The 14,006-nt window shown below is 36.8% G+C and overlaps 1 protein-coding gene across 2 annotated transcripts in view; it reads right to left on the reverse strand.

The window, feature by feature from the left end:
* SHPRH (SNF2 histone linker PHD RING helicase) overlaps positions 1 to 14,006 on the reverse strand; it is a 50,026-nt gene that overhangs the window by 12,359 nt on the left and 23,661 nt on the right. For both annotated transcript variants that reach the window (XM_063390331.1, XM_063390330.1), the window contains exons 14-22: positions 13,591 to 13,712; positions 11,035 to 11,123; positions 9,152 to 9,241; positions 6,990 to 7,097; positions 6,340 to 6,482; positions 3,299 to 3,472; positions 2,918 to 2,980; positions 1,651 to 1,876; positions 627 to 770 (exon numbers count right to left, since the gene is read on the reverse strand). In XM_063390331.1, coding sequence (XP_063246401.1) covers positions 627 to 770; positions 1,651 to 1,876; positions 2,918 to 2,980; positions 3,299 to 3,472; positions 6,340 to 6,482; positions 6,990 to 7,097; positions 9,152 to 9,241; positions 11,035 to 11,123; positions 13,591 to 13,712 — 1,159 coding nt within the window. The remainder of the gene's footprint in view (positions 1 to 626; positions 771 to 1,650; positions 1,877 to 2,917; positions 2,981 to 3,298; positions 3,473 to 6,339; positions 6,483 to 6,989; positions 7,098 to 9,151; positions 9,242 to 11,034; positions 11,124 to 13,590; positions 13,713 to 14,006) is intronic.

Raw genomic sequence — 14,006 nt, forward strand, 5'->3', positions numbered from 1 at the left:
CCTCTTTAAGAATTGTTTTAATACAGAGATGAAATTTATTTCCTTACAGAAAGAAGCACTTATATCTAACTCTATCTCACAGAAAAAAAGCACAAAACATGTCTATAGAAAATACACTTCTATTGGTGCAAAAAATAAAATTAAGAGGTTAAATCAACCCAGCCTTTTCTCTACCATCATAAACAGAGCCAAGGGTACCTCAGAAATTTCAAAATACTGAAAAGAAAGATTATTCTTTGAGGTGATCACTTTTGTTTTATATAGGTGTTTGTGGAAAGTATCAATACAGGTAAGGAATCAAGTCAACTTAATTTTCCACCCGCTTGGAAAAGTCAGCAATTGCAGAGAAAGGAAGGAAGCTGCTGCTGCTGAAAGTACAGCATCTTTGGTGAACATGGCACTCTGTCAGAAGGCTAACAAAAATATACTAAAGTAACAGTTGCAAGCTCAAAATGGCCCATGTACTTAATGCAGAAATACGCAAGAATTCTATACTCCCCAAGCCTGTCTGAAATGAAACCAGAGACATGTTATAGACATTATACATAGATCCAGATGCAGATTTTATTTTTGTAGGAGGTAGGTTCCTTCAAAAAGAAACCATTCTTTGCTGCCCAGTAGTCTACCTCATGTGGTTCTATAATGTGGAGCACTGGTGGATTTGGTTTTGGCTCATCAGGGTGACGCACTCTCAGCCGCTCTGTGGCCATTGCCAGCTCATCGATAGCAGACACGTGATCCCGAAGGACCATCCAGTACTCGTGAAGCAACTGTAAGAAAACCCCAAGCAAATGAATGAACAGCCGAACTGAGTGGAGTTACACTTACGTGACTCTGCCATACAATGTAAAATAAAATGTGAGAATATTTTTAGGGGAAGAGATGGTATTTCTCCACAGCATTCAGCCACATCAACTAATTATAAAGGAAAACAAGCAGCATAAGACATCATTTTGCCTGCTCTCTTCTCCAGTCTCTCTGTATAAGCAACTATAAATAGCTGTCTCTCATTTCTCCTACAACTACTAGTATTACAATAATTAATGCAACTAAAAATTCAGAAACAAAATGCCTTGCAAAACAAAAAAACCCCTCTGCTGAATAAAAAACTAGTTTTTTCACAAAGCATCATCTTTGTAACTCAGTGTTTATTAGAGTAGTACAGAACACTGAATCGGTGTTTCCAAGTCACAAGGGACAGAATCGTAACACTGTCTTCATTCTCACTGGCATATTAACCCCATCTTTTGTTTCCTAATACAAATGCACATAAAAAAACTGTGTTCCTTCTTCACCAGACTTAAGGTAAATTGAATTACAGAATGGACTAGTGTTGGATTTGCTGAGTCTTGCTACATTCTGATTCAAGTAAACAGATGAACACATTTCATTATATCTTTATACTGTCTTAATAGATACAATTACATTGCTTAGTAATTTAATTAGTAGCCACTATAGCTTTTATAAACTCTTAAATCATATATAAATAATTTAAAATCAAATCCTGTAATAAGCACTGTGGAAAAGGTTGGTGTAGGCAAAGCCTAATTCCAGGAATTTGACTTAGATGTGCTAATATTCAGCTGCAATTTGCTTATAATAAATTAAATGGGCCACAAAACTGTTTGATCACCTTGTAATTTACTGTACCTTATATTCCTTTTTCCATGCTTCAAAGAGTTCCAGGAATACGCTCCCTTCCTCAGTTAGCCTAGCATCCATTCGGTGAGCTTTGGCAAAGGAGAGGAGAGCTTTCAAAGCACGCTCAGTTTCACTGGTTGCCCAGAGCCCTCTGCTTGTGGTGGGCAAACGGTCGTCGACGAGCCCTTCTTGGTCTTCTATCATCTCCTCAAATATTGCCATTTGGCCTTTAACACTTCAAAACAAACCAAACACAGCACTTAGCACTGATTTGGTACTTCCACATCCATCTGTACTTACACATCATCTATTTCAGCCTTCATATATATGATTAAAGGATAATGCAAACCGAGCAAATACAAACAGCTGTTTTATTACCTAATCAAAACCTTGCTTTGAACACAGTGACTTCAGTACCAATCCTCAGGCCATTTTGTCAGCTCAAAATCACCAATAGCTTTTGGAAAGGCTTACACATCAAAATCATCTTTCAGTAGTTATTAAAAGTCACATTCATAAAAAAAAAATCAATTCTGACTTTTTATAAGCAAGAATTACCATTCAACTCTGATGCAAAATTTGCTGTGTATTGCACTGTGAAAGAACAGTACGGCTTCCCAGTTCTCTCCTTGACAAATAATGCTGATTAAGAAATACATCAATTCTTCCTGATTCCAGCAGTCATGCGGCAACAGAACTCCCAGTGCTAAAGACTTCTCAAAATGTTTTCCCAGTAACACCAAAACTTTTCAATCCAATTTTGACATTGTGAGGGATATGAGAGGGAGAAGTCCAAGAGAAAGCATGCAGACAGCTGTAATCTGTCCCTCAGTACTGCCCACTATGCTTACTTCTCTGACATCCCATGCTGGTGTCACGCTTCTTTCAGCTTCATCCTGAGATCTCTCATCGTAACATTGAATGAGGGTGGTATTATACCACTTGCAGCTGGGCTGCAAGTAAATATTTGCACAAACAGGAACATGTGTTAAATTAGCACATTTGTGTTTACACACACACTTTCTGAACATGCCACCACTTCATTTCAAATGTATGGTCATATTACAGTGGCTTGAGAGAAAGTGGCATGTATTCATTCCTTGGACACCATTTCTTTAAATGAAATTTGCATAGAAAATTAAACCTAATAGAACTGCTATCAAAGTCATCAGCAAGAAGTTGATGTCATTTGGTCATAAACTTATTTCAGAAAACATAAACCAATCCAACTTTCACTTTTTCTAACAGTGAGAAATTTATAAAGCTATGAACTTACCTATGCATAAAGAGCTTTGACTCATATTCTGTGAACAATTCATCTGCCTTACAAAAGACACAGCTGCAATACAGAAAATTGAAAATAGATGCACTCAGAATTTCATCAAAAACCAAATTATCATAAGCCTTTATTCCAACATATAAAACTACACAAAATTCTTAAAAAAGAACAAAATAACAATCACACGTACACTAATATAGCTGACACTAGAACATTTTGTAAAAATAAAACCAAAGATCATGATTCTTATGAATGGATCTGTGATATCTGTGTGCATGCAGCTCCTGAGTACATAATAAACACTTTAGTGTGTTATTTCAAATAAAGGAAAATATAGGAATATACATCTAAGGTGTATTTTCTGTGTTCAAGACTTACTTGTTAAGTGGCAGTCTAACAGGTCGCAAATGGCAGATAGTGGCAGCCTCAATAACCTGCTTGGAAGGAGGCCCCTCTAAGTTTTTCACTGCTTCCCTTACAATCTTCTGGAACTTCTTCACTTCATCCAGCTGGGTTGTGAGTAGGTATTGAAGGCCTCTGCAGTCACGGAATCTGATTTAAAGAAAAAGGGAAATTATTGTACAACAAAGACACCAAATCCAAACTTGATTCAGTATTTTAAAGTAGACGAGAAGTAGCTAAACAGCAATCTAGGACAACATACAAAGTTGGTACCACAAGCAAATGCTTATCACTACTTCATGCAATGCTGTTAGAAATCACTCCAGTGTATCCTCAAAGCTGATGCCTGTAGTTTTGGAACAGACAGACTCTTTCCAAGACTTGACAGGTGTGGCCAAATACTAGTAGTGAACACCAACCTGCAATATTTTGGACCACAACGCAGATCTACTGAAGGTAAACCATTGCTCATGCTTACAGTCTTACTTGTGTCTGCTGGCCAACAAAATGATTTTCAATGCACCCGTGCAATTCCCAGCAGACACATGCATCCCTCACAAAAATACACTTCATTCAGCAAGTTAGCTTTCCAAGTTAAATTTATTAAATGGACATAACAGTGAACTATTTTTCTAAAACCTAGCTGTCTTTTGTGATTGGAGGGGTGTCGTGGTAATGAACACAAACGTGAACACAAGTTAAGCACTTCCCACATTGTGTTTTTCCTGAGAGCAGAAGTCTCTTGCTGAAACCAAGTGCATCATTCCTACAAAGTCTAACATGGATGTACAAGACTGTGGTTCTACACCACACAGAAAGTTTCATCCAAAACATCTGATTTGTACAGCACAGAGACCAAAGCACAGGTTTAACACTACTAAAGCCTGGCATTCAATATGACCTACTTCAGTAATGTGCATTTTAAAATAACATAGACAAAGTTTGCCTAACCAGGTAGTCTGAAAATAAATGTAAATTGCAACCACAAGTCTGCTGTTAATATCATCAGTTGCCAAACAACACCAGCTTTATAAAAATCTCCCTCACTATATCATGGATTAATCATATCCAGTATCATTTAAGAGTACTTGTTGCTTCCACCACTGACCAGTAGCACTTGGTAAGACACTGTTTTTTAAGTTTTATCTCATATGCTGAAATAAATTGAAAAGCAAGTAAGTTTTATCCCTGTGTTATAAAAGAAAGTTTAGTCACAGAAAGTTTTTCCAAAGTTATACAATCTATAAGCAGCAATTTAAGAAGACACTTTCTAAATACCCAATATCAATCAAGGAAAAAAGAAATCAGTGTGACACAAGCTAACATACAGATGGATGTACAGGCATAAAAGTTTTGCATGAACATGCAAACAATCCTTTCCTCATATTCATTTTGACCAGAATGTGATGCTATCATTCTCAAATAACCATGAAATGTTCATATCCAGACTCACAGACTGGCTGAGGTTGGAAGGGGCCTCGGGGTGGGTGTTGTCTTGTTCATATGCTCTCCTCAAACAGGGTCACCTAGAGCTGGTTGCCCAGGACCATGTCCAGACAACTTTTGAGTATCTCAAGGATGGAGACCCCACAACCTCTCTGGGCTACCTGTTCCAGTGCCCAGTCACCCTCACAGAAAAAAAGCATTCCCTGATGTTCAGAGGGAACATCTTGTGTTTGAGTTTGTGCCCATTGCCTCTTGTGCTGAAGAAAAAAGAGGTTAAATTTTGTATCTTTATTTAGATTATTCAATAGAATTATGTTATGTACTGGAAATAAATGACACATTTACTTCCATCAAGAAATTTCAACCTTTCAGAATCATGACGGCAGAGTAGTCAGAGTGAAGGATACATATTTACATATGGAATTAAAATACATGTATCTTAAGTATTTAAATTTATACACACATTTTATAAACTTGTACACGGATGTATATACATTTATATACATATTTTTATATATATTATAAATATAATAAAAATGTATTTGACTAAAAGATTCAGAAAGACTGTATTTAAGAGCATAAGTTCATGGATCTGAGAAAATTGCCTGAGGTTAAACTATGAGAGCACTGTCCTTCCTATGTCTCCCTTTTCTGTGATGAACTTACAGACCTTTATCCAGAATGTACAAGAGGGGATTAGGGGAAAAGGGTCTATTCAATCCTAAAATTTAGGGGAGACCTTATTGCTTTCTATATTTATCTAACTGGAAAGTACAGAGAAGACTGAGTCAAATTTTTGTCAAAGGCACCTGGCAAAAGAACAAGAGACAATGTACACAAGATGCAATACAGGAAATATTAACTAGGTAAAAGAATTTTAATGTCTTTTTTTTTTTCCACCACGTGGGCCAAATACTGGAACAGGCTTCACACAGAGACATTTGAATCTCCTTCCTTGGAGATACTTAACAGGTCAAATCCCTGTGCCACTTTACTGGATCGAACGAGCATGGCCTGGATCTTAAGATGGCAGCTGATTTTAAGTGACCTCTGAATGTCCCTTCTGAATTCATTACTCTGTAACTGAACCCAAAAAGGAAATGGTATACTGCTGTCTTGAACATGAAACTAATCTCAAATTCTTTGCTCAGAAAAACAGTGATGCTATTTTATGGTGGATTTAGATGTCTCCAAGGTTTTTCTGATATTGTCTGACTACTTTCCATTTAAGCAAGCCAATTTCTTTTACAGGTCACTCAATTTTGATGTAATAAACTTTGAATTCTTCTTACTCAGCAGTTTCGTGAGTATAGAAGACTGTAAAACCACAGTAGATAATACAGAAGAACATTTCAAAGAATGTTTATCTATGAGAAAAAAATTTCCTGCTTTTCTTTCCAAATCTTCTGTCTAGTTGCACTTTTTCAGAGACTGATTTTGAAATGTAATTGCAGTCCAGATGCTCTGAAGCAGAAATGTCTGCTAACTAATTGCAACTGCTAGCACAAAGTAGTAAGAAGAGCTGAGTAGATTTAACTGTATTTAAGAGCCCATTTCAGTTTTTCCCTTACTTCTCTGCCATGGAGAGTTTACTCGTCTGCTGTTTGTAGTTGCAGGTTATTTCGTTCTGCACACGTTGAACAAGCTCCTCATCGATGGCATACTGGATTGCTGTCTGGATGACATCCAGCCACCAAGGAGAACCTGAATGTATCTGTATGAAAAACAACAGATTTATCCTTGAATGTTCAACAGAAAACAAATCTACTCATTGCAGCAGAGGCATATACTGCTCTTCAGGCCATGGTCAAACACACACTGGCTAATTCCATGAAAAGCGGAGGATGAGAGTGTGATTAAACAAAATCCCATCTTCTGTTGATGTGTAAACACATGACTAAGAAACTGTTTACATTCTCCACACCTTAATATCCCTTCAGCAGAATCAGATTTACCAAGGCTATCTACACAGAACAGCCACACAGAGATACTGTGATATCAAGGTTTCCGCCTTCTCTCTCACTCTCTCAAAAGGAGATGAAAAGATCATTTAATCAGGGAAGGTAAAGTTCCCTGTGAAATTCCTAGTGTAACACTGAAGTGACCTTGTAATTTTAACAGGTGAAAAAAGACAAACAGCTAGAGTTCTGGGTAAACAGATGAAAATAACATTCTTTAAAAATGCCAAAAGTCAGTGACAAAACATTTAAGAGGTACCTGCCTTTCTTTGAAGTTCCCGAATAGTTTGAAGAACTGGCTGTAAGGCCTGATGGGCTTCTGCAACTTCTGCATTGGATTTACTCATATAATGCTGTCGAAGTTGTTCTGCCTGTATGGAAATAAGAGTTCCAACTACATACAAATTGTATCTGTGAGGAATACTGCAAACGTGAAAACTCCCCAGCCACCATAATATTTTTAAATGGTTAGCTATGTGCTACCCACCTTCATTTGCAAGCAATATTTAGCAATACTTTTTTTCCTGCTAGAATCCAGCATTTATTAGTAAGTAAAAAAAAAAAAAAAAAACCAACCCAAAAACATTTGAGAAGATGAATTACTATAAGGATGTTAACTGTGCAACTTTGCTTTTGGGTAAGCCCAAACACCACACTAGTGCATTACAAAAGGGAACCAGAATATAACTCAGCGTTCTTACTTATCTGTCTTAAATAAGCAAACAATAAAAAGATCCCAGAACAGTCTGAGAACAGGGCGATTGGACTTACCTACATATAAAACTCACTCATAAAATAATAAGTCTTAAATTTCATTAAATGCACCAGGTAAAATTTTTTCAGAGAAAATACTTCTAACAGTGAAACCCCTCTTGGCATGCAAGTGCCACTACAAAAGCAGTGCCAGCTTATTTTACATTTTAAAAGCTGAGGAACCAACAACTTAGAAGTAATGTATCTTGAACCATTACACACTGATTTCACAACATACATTTATTTTGTGCATTTTAGTGTATGTTTCAATCTTTTTTGTTTGCTGCTACTAAGATAGCACATTGCTGTTACAGAGCCCAGTTTACCTGGAGTGGACAGGACTCTCAGGTACTTAGAAGAGCTACTGGCAAAAGGTAGCTATGAAAACTACCTCTGCATCACATTTATAAATAAAACAGAATTTCTAATAGCTTTATTTATAATCATGCCAGGATAATGGAGTATTTAAAAATTGCTAGAATAACAAGCCAATAAAAACCAGGCAGTACTTCTATAGAACTTCTATAACGCAGGTACAAACTTCATATATTTAGGAAAACAAGGCTCATTAAAACAGAAAAAACCTGCTACACTTATATAAAATTTGCATCAAAATGCTAGAATATCAGAAGATAGCCGAATAGTAAGACAGATACTCATCACCAGCAAAAACAGGAGGGGCTGGAAGAACTGGGCCTGTGCAGCTTGAAGGAGAGGCGCTTAGATATTACTAAAGAACAGCTTCCCAGCAGGCAGAAGGAAATCGCCAAGGCTGGCAGCCCAGGCATTCCACTGCAGTACATGGCAAGTGAACAAGGGACAATGGCTATAAATTGAAACAGGAAAAAAAAAATCACACAGAACTTCCCTACTGTGAGATACATGAAGTAATGGAACAGGCTACTCAGTTAAGTTGTGAAATCTCTGTCCTTGGAGGTTTTAAAAGGCCAGTTGGATAAAGCCCTGGGATACCTGGACAGAAATCCATGCTGACCTTGCTCTGAGGGGGAAGTTCAGGTAGAGACATTCTAAGGTCCCTTTCAACCCAAACAGTGACACAATAATGACACTCTCTTTTGCAAATGTCCCTGTGTCCACTGCAAGGAACCACTGGGGAAGAGTAATCCCAGCTATTTTGCCAGATACTTCCCCAGTTACAATTAAGGATATAGTTAAACTTATGCATACACAAAGTGATATACAGTGATTTGCTCATCTGGCCAAAGAAAAATAAACGTCACCTACAGAAAACTCTGACTATCTGAAGTTCAAAATGAGGAAAGCTAAAGAAAATGTGAGGAAATAAACGACTGAAATGAATTCATGATGACACATTCTTTATCAGTAACATCTATGTAAGTTATTCCCACAGGAACATGGGTGTGGGGAAACAGCATTTTAGGGGTAAAAATTACTAATATTTCCGTAAAACACAACATAACAGAGGCCACCAGCATTGAGAACAGCAATATTGTATTGGACATTTCTGCTCTCATCACACAGTAAACAACTCTTGGTTTTACTAAGTTTAAGGGAAATGTATGTAGTTAACTCAAAAGCTGTTTCTTTTGAAATGAAAAGAATTGTTGTTTCTTTAGTTAGAAAAAATGCTGAGTAGACAAAAAATAAAAATGTGCTCTTCAATATTTATGTAAAACCAAAATATGTTTACCTCTTCTGCAAGTCGGCTATCACGTAAAGTTGGAGGAATTCCTGGGTGCTTTGCCAACAATTCCATCAAATTATGCGTAGAATGAAGTCTCTAAATATACACAAAGTCAAGAGGAATCATGAAAAAAATTCATTGCAACATCCGTGACAGGAAAAACCTGAACTGCAACAATAGCTTACAGCAAGAAATTAGCATGCATTTAAAATCAGTTTTGTCTTTCTCTGCTGATCTGGAAGCATCTTAAAATGAAAAGAAAGATTCCTTTCCACATTTTACTGTGATAGGAAATGATAGGAAATGAAATATTAAAAAGACCTTCTTTAACATCTCAAAAGCAAATCAGCAGGCAAGTGTAATACCAGGTCATCAGATCCTATACCACACTCACCCTACTAATTAAAACAGCCCTTGACTATTATGAAAAACAAATTATTTATCTCTGGGTTTTTCTTTGGTAAATGTCTTTTAGAATATTCTGAGGAAACAATTAATTTAGCCAATCTAAAGCAAAATAAAACGTAAGGAAAAGACCAGATACCAAGAGCTATTTGTCTGAAATAAAAGATATTGAAAAACACATGACCTTTTGGTATAATTTCATGGAAAATAAATTTTATTATTAATATAAGAACACTCTGCTCTTATATTTCTGGTTTCACCCTTTGTTTCTCAAAACAGACCAATACTATTATGCTTCTTGCACAGCTCCCAGAAACTCATAATAATCTAATAATTGACTAATCTAATAAATAACTAATAATCTCCACTATCATAAACTTCTGCCCTTCTCACATCCTGGATTCTCTTCACGTCTGCCCTATTTCTATCTCAGCCACTTAAGAGGACTGGCCAGCAGTAATTTGCCTGTATCCCATAAGATCTAATCCTAAAGAATTGACAAGACCTAACAGAAATAAAATTTTATGACACTAAGGCAATATTAGGCAGCGCATGTTTCGAGGCAAAAAAACCCCCACTTTATTGGACTGCATAATTCAGTAGAACAATTTAATTAACAACCTGTGAGCAGTTTAACAAGTTTAAGCTAACACTTCTATGCTAAGCGAAAAAACCACCAGGAAGTCACAAAGGAAAAGGAAAAATCAAAGAAGCACAACAGAGACATCAGGTGACCATATGCAACACAAGCAAACAATAGTTTGCTCAGAGAAGCAAATAAAGAAACAGACAACTGATCACTTCACATCTATGTGTCACTAACATTTTAAATCTCTTACTATGGTGAAGAAAATTTTGGTCAATTTAGAACTGATAGTTCTTGAAGAACTATAAATGTGTTACTTAGAGAACCACGATTTTTTTACCAGGAAAATATATTCATATTTTTAAACAGCATTCAAAAGGCACGAAGTAAATGCCCAAAGAGAAAAGGCACTTCAATTCTTCTCCATGTTTTGATGCCCTTTTATCTTCTGCAGTGCAAACATTTTATTATTCTCTATCATTTGGCATCTTAATATCACTCTCAGTGCAAGCCCTGCATTCTGTAATTGCAGGATGTAATAAAACACTGCTAACGTGAGCAGTCACAGTCACATGCACCAGACTAGGAATTCAGCTTGTTGACTGTACTGCAGAACAGCAGGTGGAGATCATACACTGCTTCAGGGACATCACAAAAACTCATAAGCAGGTGTTTAGAAATACAGTAGCTTCTTCTTTCTTTTTTTTTTTGTCAAAAAAGGAAAAAGAGAAACATGAAGGTCACAGGACAGATTGCTATCTAAAGATTGTGATCATTACAGCAGGCTGAAAGAGTAATTCAGCACACCACTGGCAGGAAGAAAAGACTGACCTGTTAAATTAAATCTAAAGTATTCCAGTTCTTAACTACTTCTTTTTACGTTTCAATGCTCACTCACTTGCAAGGAATCTGTTTTGAGCTTTTCTTTGTGCTCTTCAGATGATCTTAGCACTTCTCTGTACAGCTCCGCAGCCAATTCATATTCTCCTGAATTAAAAAAGAGCAGCAAAACCACAGACATATTGTGTTGGTTTTTAAATATACAAGCAGGCACGACCTCAACAAGTGTTACATTTCTTGTATCATACTAAGATGTTCTCAGAGCCTATATAGTAAGTGCCTGTCTTCAAGCAATCCTTTCCTAGTCATTCCATGCCTCCCCCCAACAAAATTGGTAAAGACAGAATATGATATTCTACAAAGACTAATGCAGTTTCAAAATTAAATCTTTTGTGACTGTAAGATCTGTAAACCTCTTCATCTTAAAATATGTATTCATGGTTGCATAAATCCAAAAAAACTTCATGTTGCACTTAAAAAAATCATCTACAACTCACTGCAGTGATGCATTGCTAAATTTGCACTGCAAATGCATTATTCACTCTCCCAGTGAAAACCATGAAAGTTGTGTCATACCTCATAAATGCAGAAATGATTAGGTACATGCAGGGAGCATAACTACTGATGTAAGCTGCCAGCATCACAATCACTTCTCAGAAAATAGCTTATATCAATTAAAAAGAAATACAAAATTGAAGTTTTATATGGAAAAGCACTGAAAAAATCCATTTTAATTTTCTTTTCTCAACTGACAGAAATTTACTTAGCCAGTAATACTCTTAGAGACTCTAAAAACATGGAGAAGTGCAGGGACAAGAAATGCATCAAGATAGGTAACAGAGTAAAACAAAAAACATCATCCTATCTATATGGAAGTGTAACAATTCTATGTCAACAAGATTTGCTGCTTCTTACATTGAAAGACTTGCATTTGGAAGAATGTAGTCCTGCAATATAGTATTCCAATTACTAGTAACCAGCCAAAAGCTATGTGCTAAATTTGCTAGCTTGAAGCTTGTCAGACATCCCTTGAATTTTTCTTGACCTGCCTGAACCTTTCACTTGGCTTAGCTGTGATAGTAGTTTCTGTAATTCACTAGGTGTCTATGGGTAATTTTTAGTATATTTTTAAACTTTTGTTTATCTTTGTGTGGTACAAACACAGCTTTATATAGACAGCAGTAACAAGCAGTTATTCCATGTAGAATGAGAGATTTACAACTACCACAATGATGTAGTGTAGGGAAATACAGGCCTAGTAACAGCAGCAGAGGCTATTGACAAGTAAAGATATAGGATGCAGTGTAGAGTACAGCCATGGAATGCTGAGACATGGTGCACAGGCTTGGCAGTGAATAAGAAAGCCATGGCTATAAACAACTCACCCACAGTCAAAGAAATGCAGACTTAGAGCTGGACAAAACTGGTTTTAGGGGCAACAAAGAGAACAAAGAAAGAGTATGTAACATTCATAAAAGGCATCACGTACACTAAATTTGGCGTTTTCATGGAGCTGCAGACCAATGAAGAAAGAGAAAGATGCAAATGTGCTAGCAAACATAAAAATGACCCTCACTGGATTCTTGTGTGAGGAAGAAACCATCAATATAAACATGATGAAGGTAGTCACAACTGGCCATTGCACTCTCACCACATCTAAGAAACCATTGACCTCAGGGTCCAGATGGGCCTAAACAGAAAGGTGAGCATAAAAGCAGGACAAGAAGTAGATACAAGTAAGTGTGATTGTTACAGTTTTCTTTGCCTGTAGCAATTAAATTTGGACTAACAATAACTAGACCTATAAGTTTTCAATTATACTGAGACTAAACTCATGGCCTCACTTTTATGTAAGGTGTGCTTCCCCCTTCCAAAGAAGACTGAGTGTAAGGTCAATACTGCGGGAGGACTTAACAGACCAGAACTCTGCCTCTTTTGTCCTGCTTTTGTTTCTCATCAGACGAATTCTTTATCGATCTGGTTTTCAAAACACACCAAAAAATTTTGCTACTTGTGTATTTCATCTGTATGTAACCCCTTTTAAGCACTTAACTCTTATCAGAAACACTTACCTCCATCCTGAAATCATAACAAAGTATTTCAAATCTACTAACTACAGATTAAAGAATCTGAATATAGTCTTTCTGTGGGGCAAGTAAGAGAAAAGGCAGTTTGCCTGTTCTCTTTGAAGGAAGACTTTGGCATGAGCTGGAAAAATTCAAACAGTATGTCAACTTTGGAAGAACATGGAAAGAGGCATTTTTACACATTCATGGAGGAGTAATTTTAATTTATTTTTATTTTGTGGACATTCAAGTTGAATGTAATTATTTTGTTTCTCATTCAAAGCTTTTTTTTCCTTATAATTCAGACAAAATCACAAAATTGACAGAGCTGTCTAGCAGGAGCAGCAAAAGGAATCCACAGTCAGCGTAGCAGTTTGCATGGCTGCAGGCACAAGGGAAGCCCAGAAAGCAGTTCTGATACAACAAAAGCAGGTTAAGTACAGTTACACAAGTGACTTCTTTTAACCTCCCAGTACACAAGGATGGAGCATATTCTTTACTCCTGTACTGAAAGGAGTAAAGAATATGCTACAGCCCTTTGGTCTTACCTTTAATGATATGGATACCAGCTAAGCCATTAAGGGCACACACCAGCTGTCGGTGAGCTTCTTCACACTCCGTCCGACACTTCTTTTGCAGAGATGCCAACAGTTCCTCCATGGTCATGGTGCTGAAAAGGAGACCACATGGCTTGAATTTGAAACCAAATCGAAGTATTAGAAAAGAGGGGCATGCTGAGCAGCATAGCAGAGCATTACATGCATCCAACACATTGCAAATGTGGTTTTTTGAGATTTCTTTATTTATTAATAAACCTCTAGCTGTCAGATTTTCTTTCTGATAGAGCTTTACCCTAACTTGAGGGTATCCAGACGTTGACATGTCCTGGAACACAATAAAATAAGAAGAAGCAAGAAGAAAATTTGAACTTGGTAAAATAATCCCTCATGGGGCAAAATATTTT

This window comes from Prinia subflava, chromosome 2, assembly GCF_021018805.1.
Source record: "Prinia subflava isolate CZ2003 ecotype Zambia chromosome 2, Cam_Psub_1.2, whole genome shotgun sequence".
NCBI lineage: Eukaryota > Metazoa > Chordata > Aves > Passeriformes > Cisticolidae > Prinia > Prinia subflava.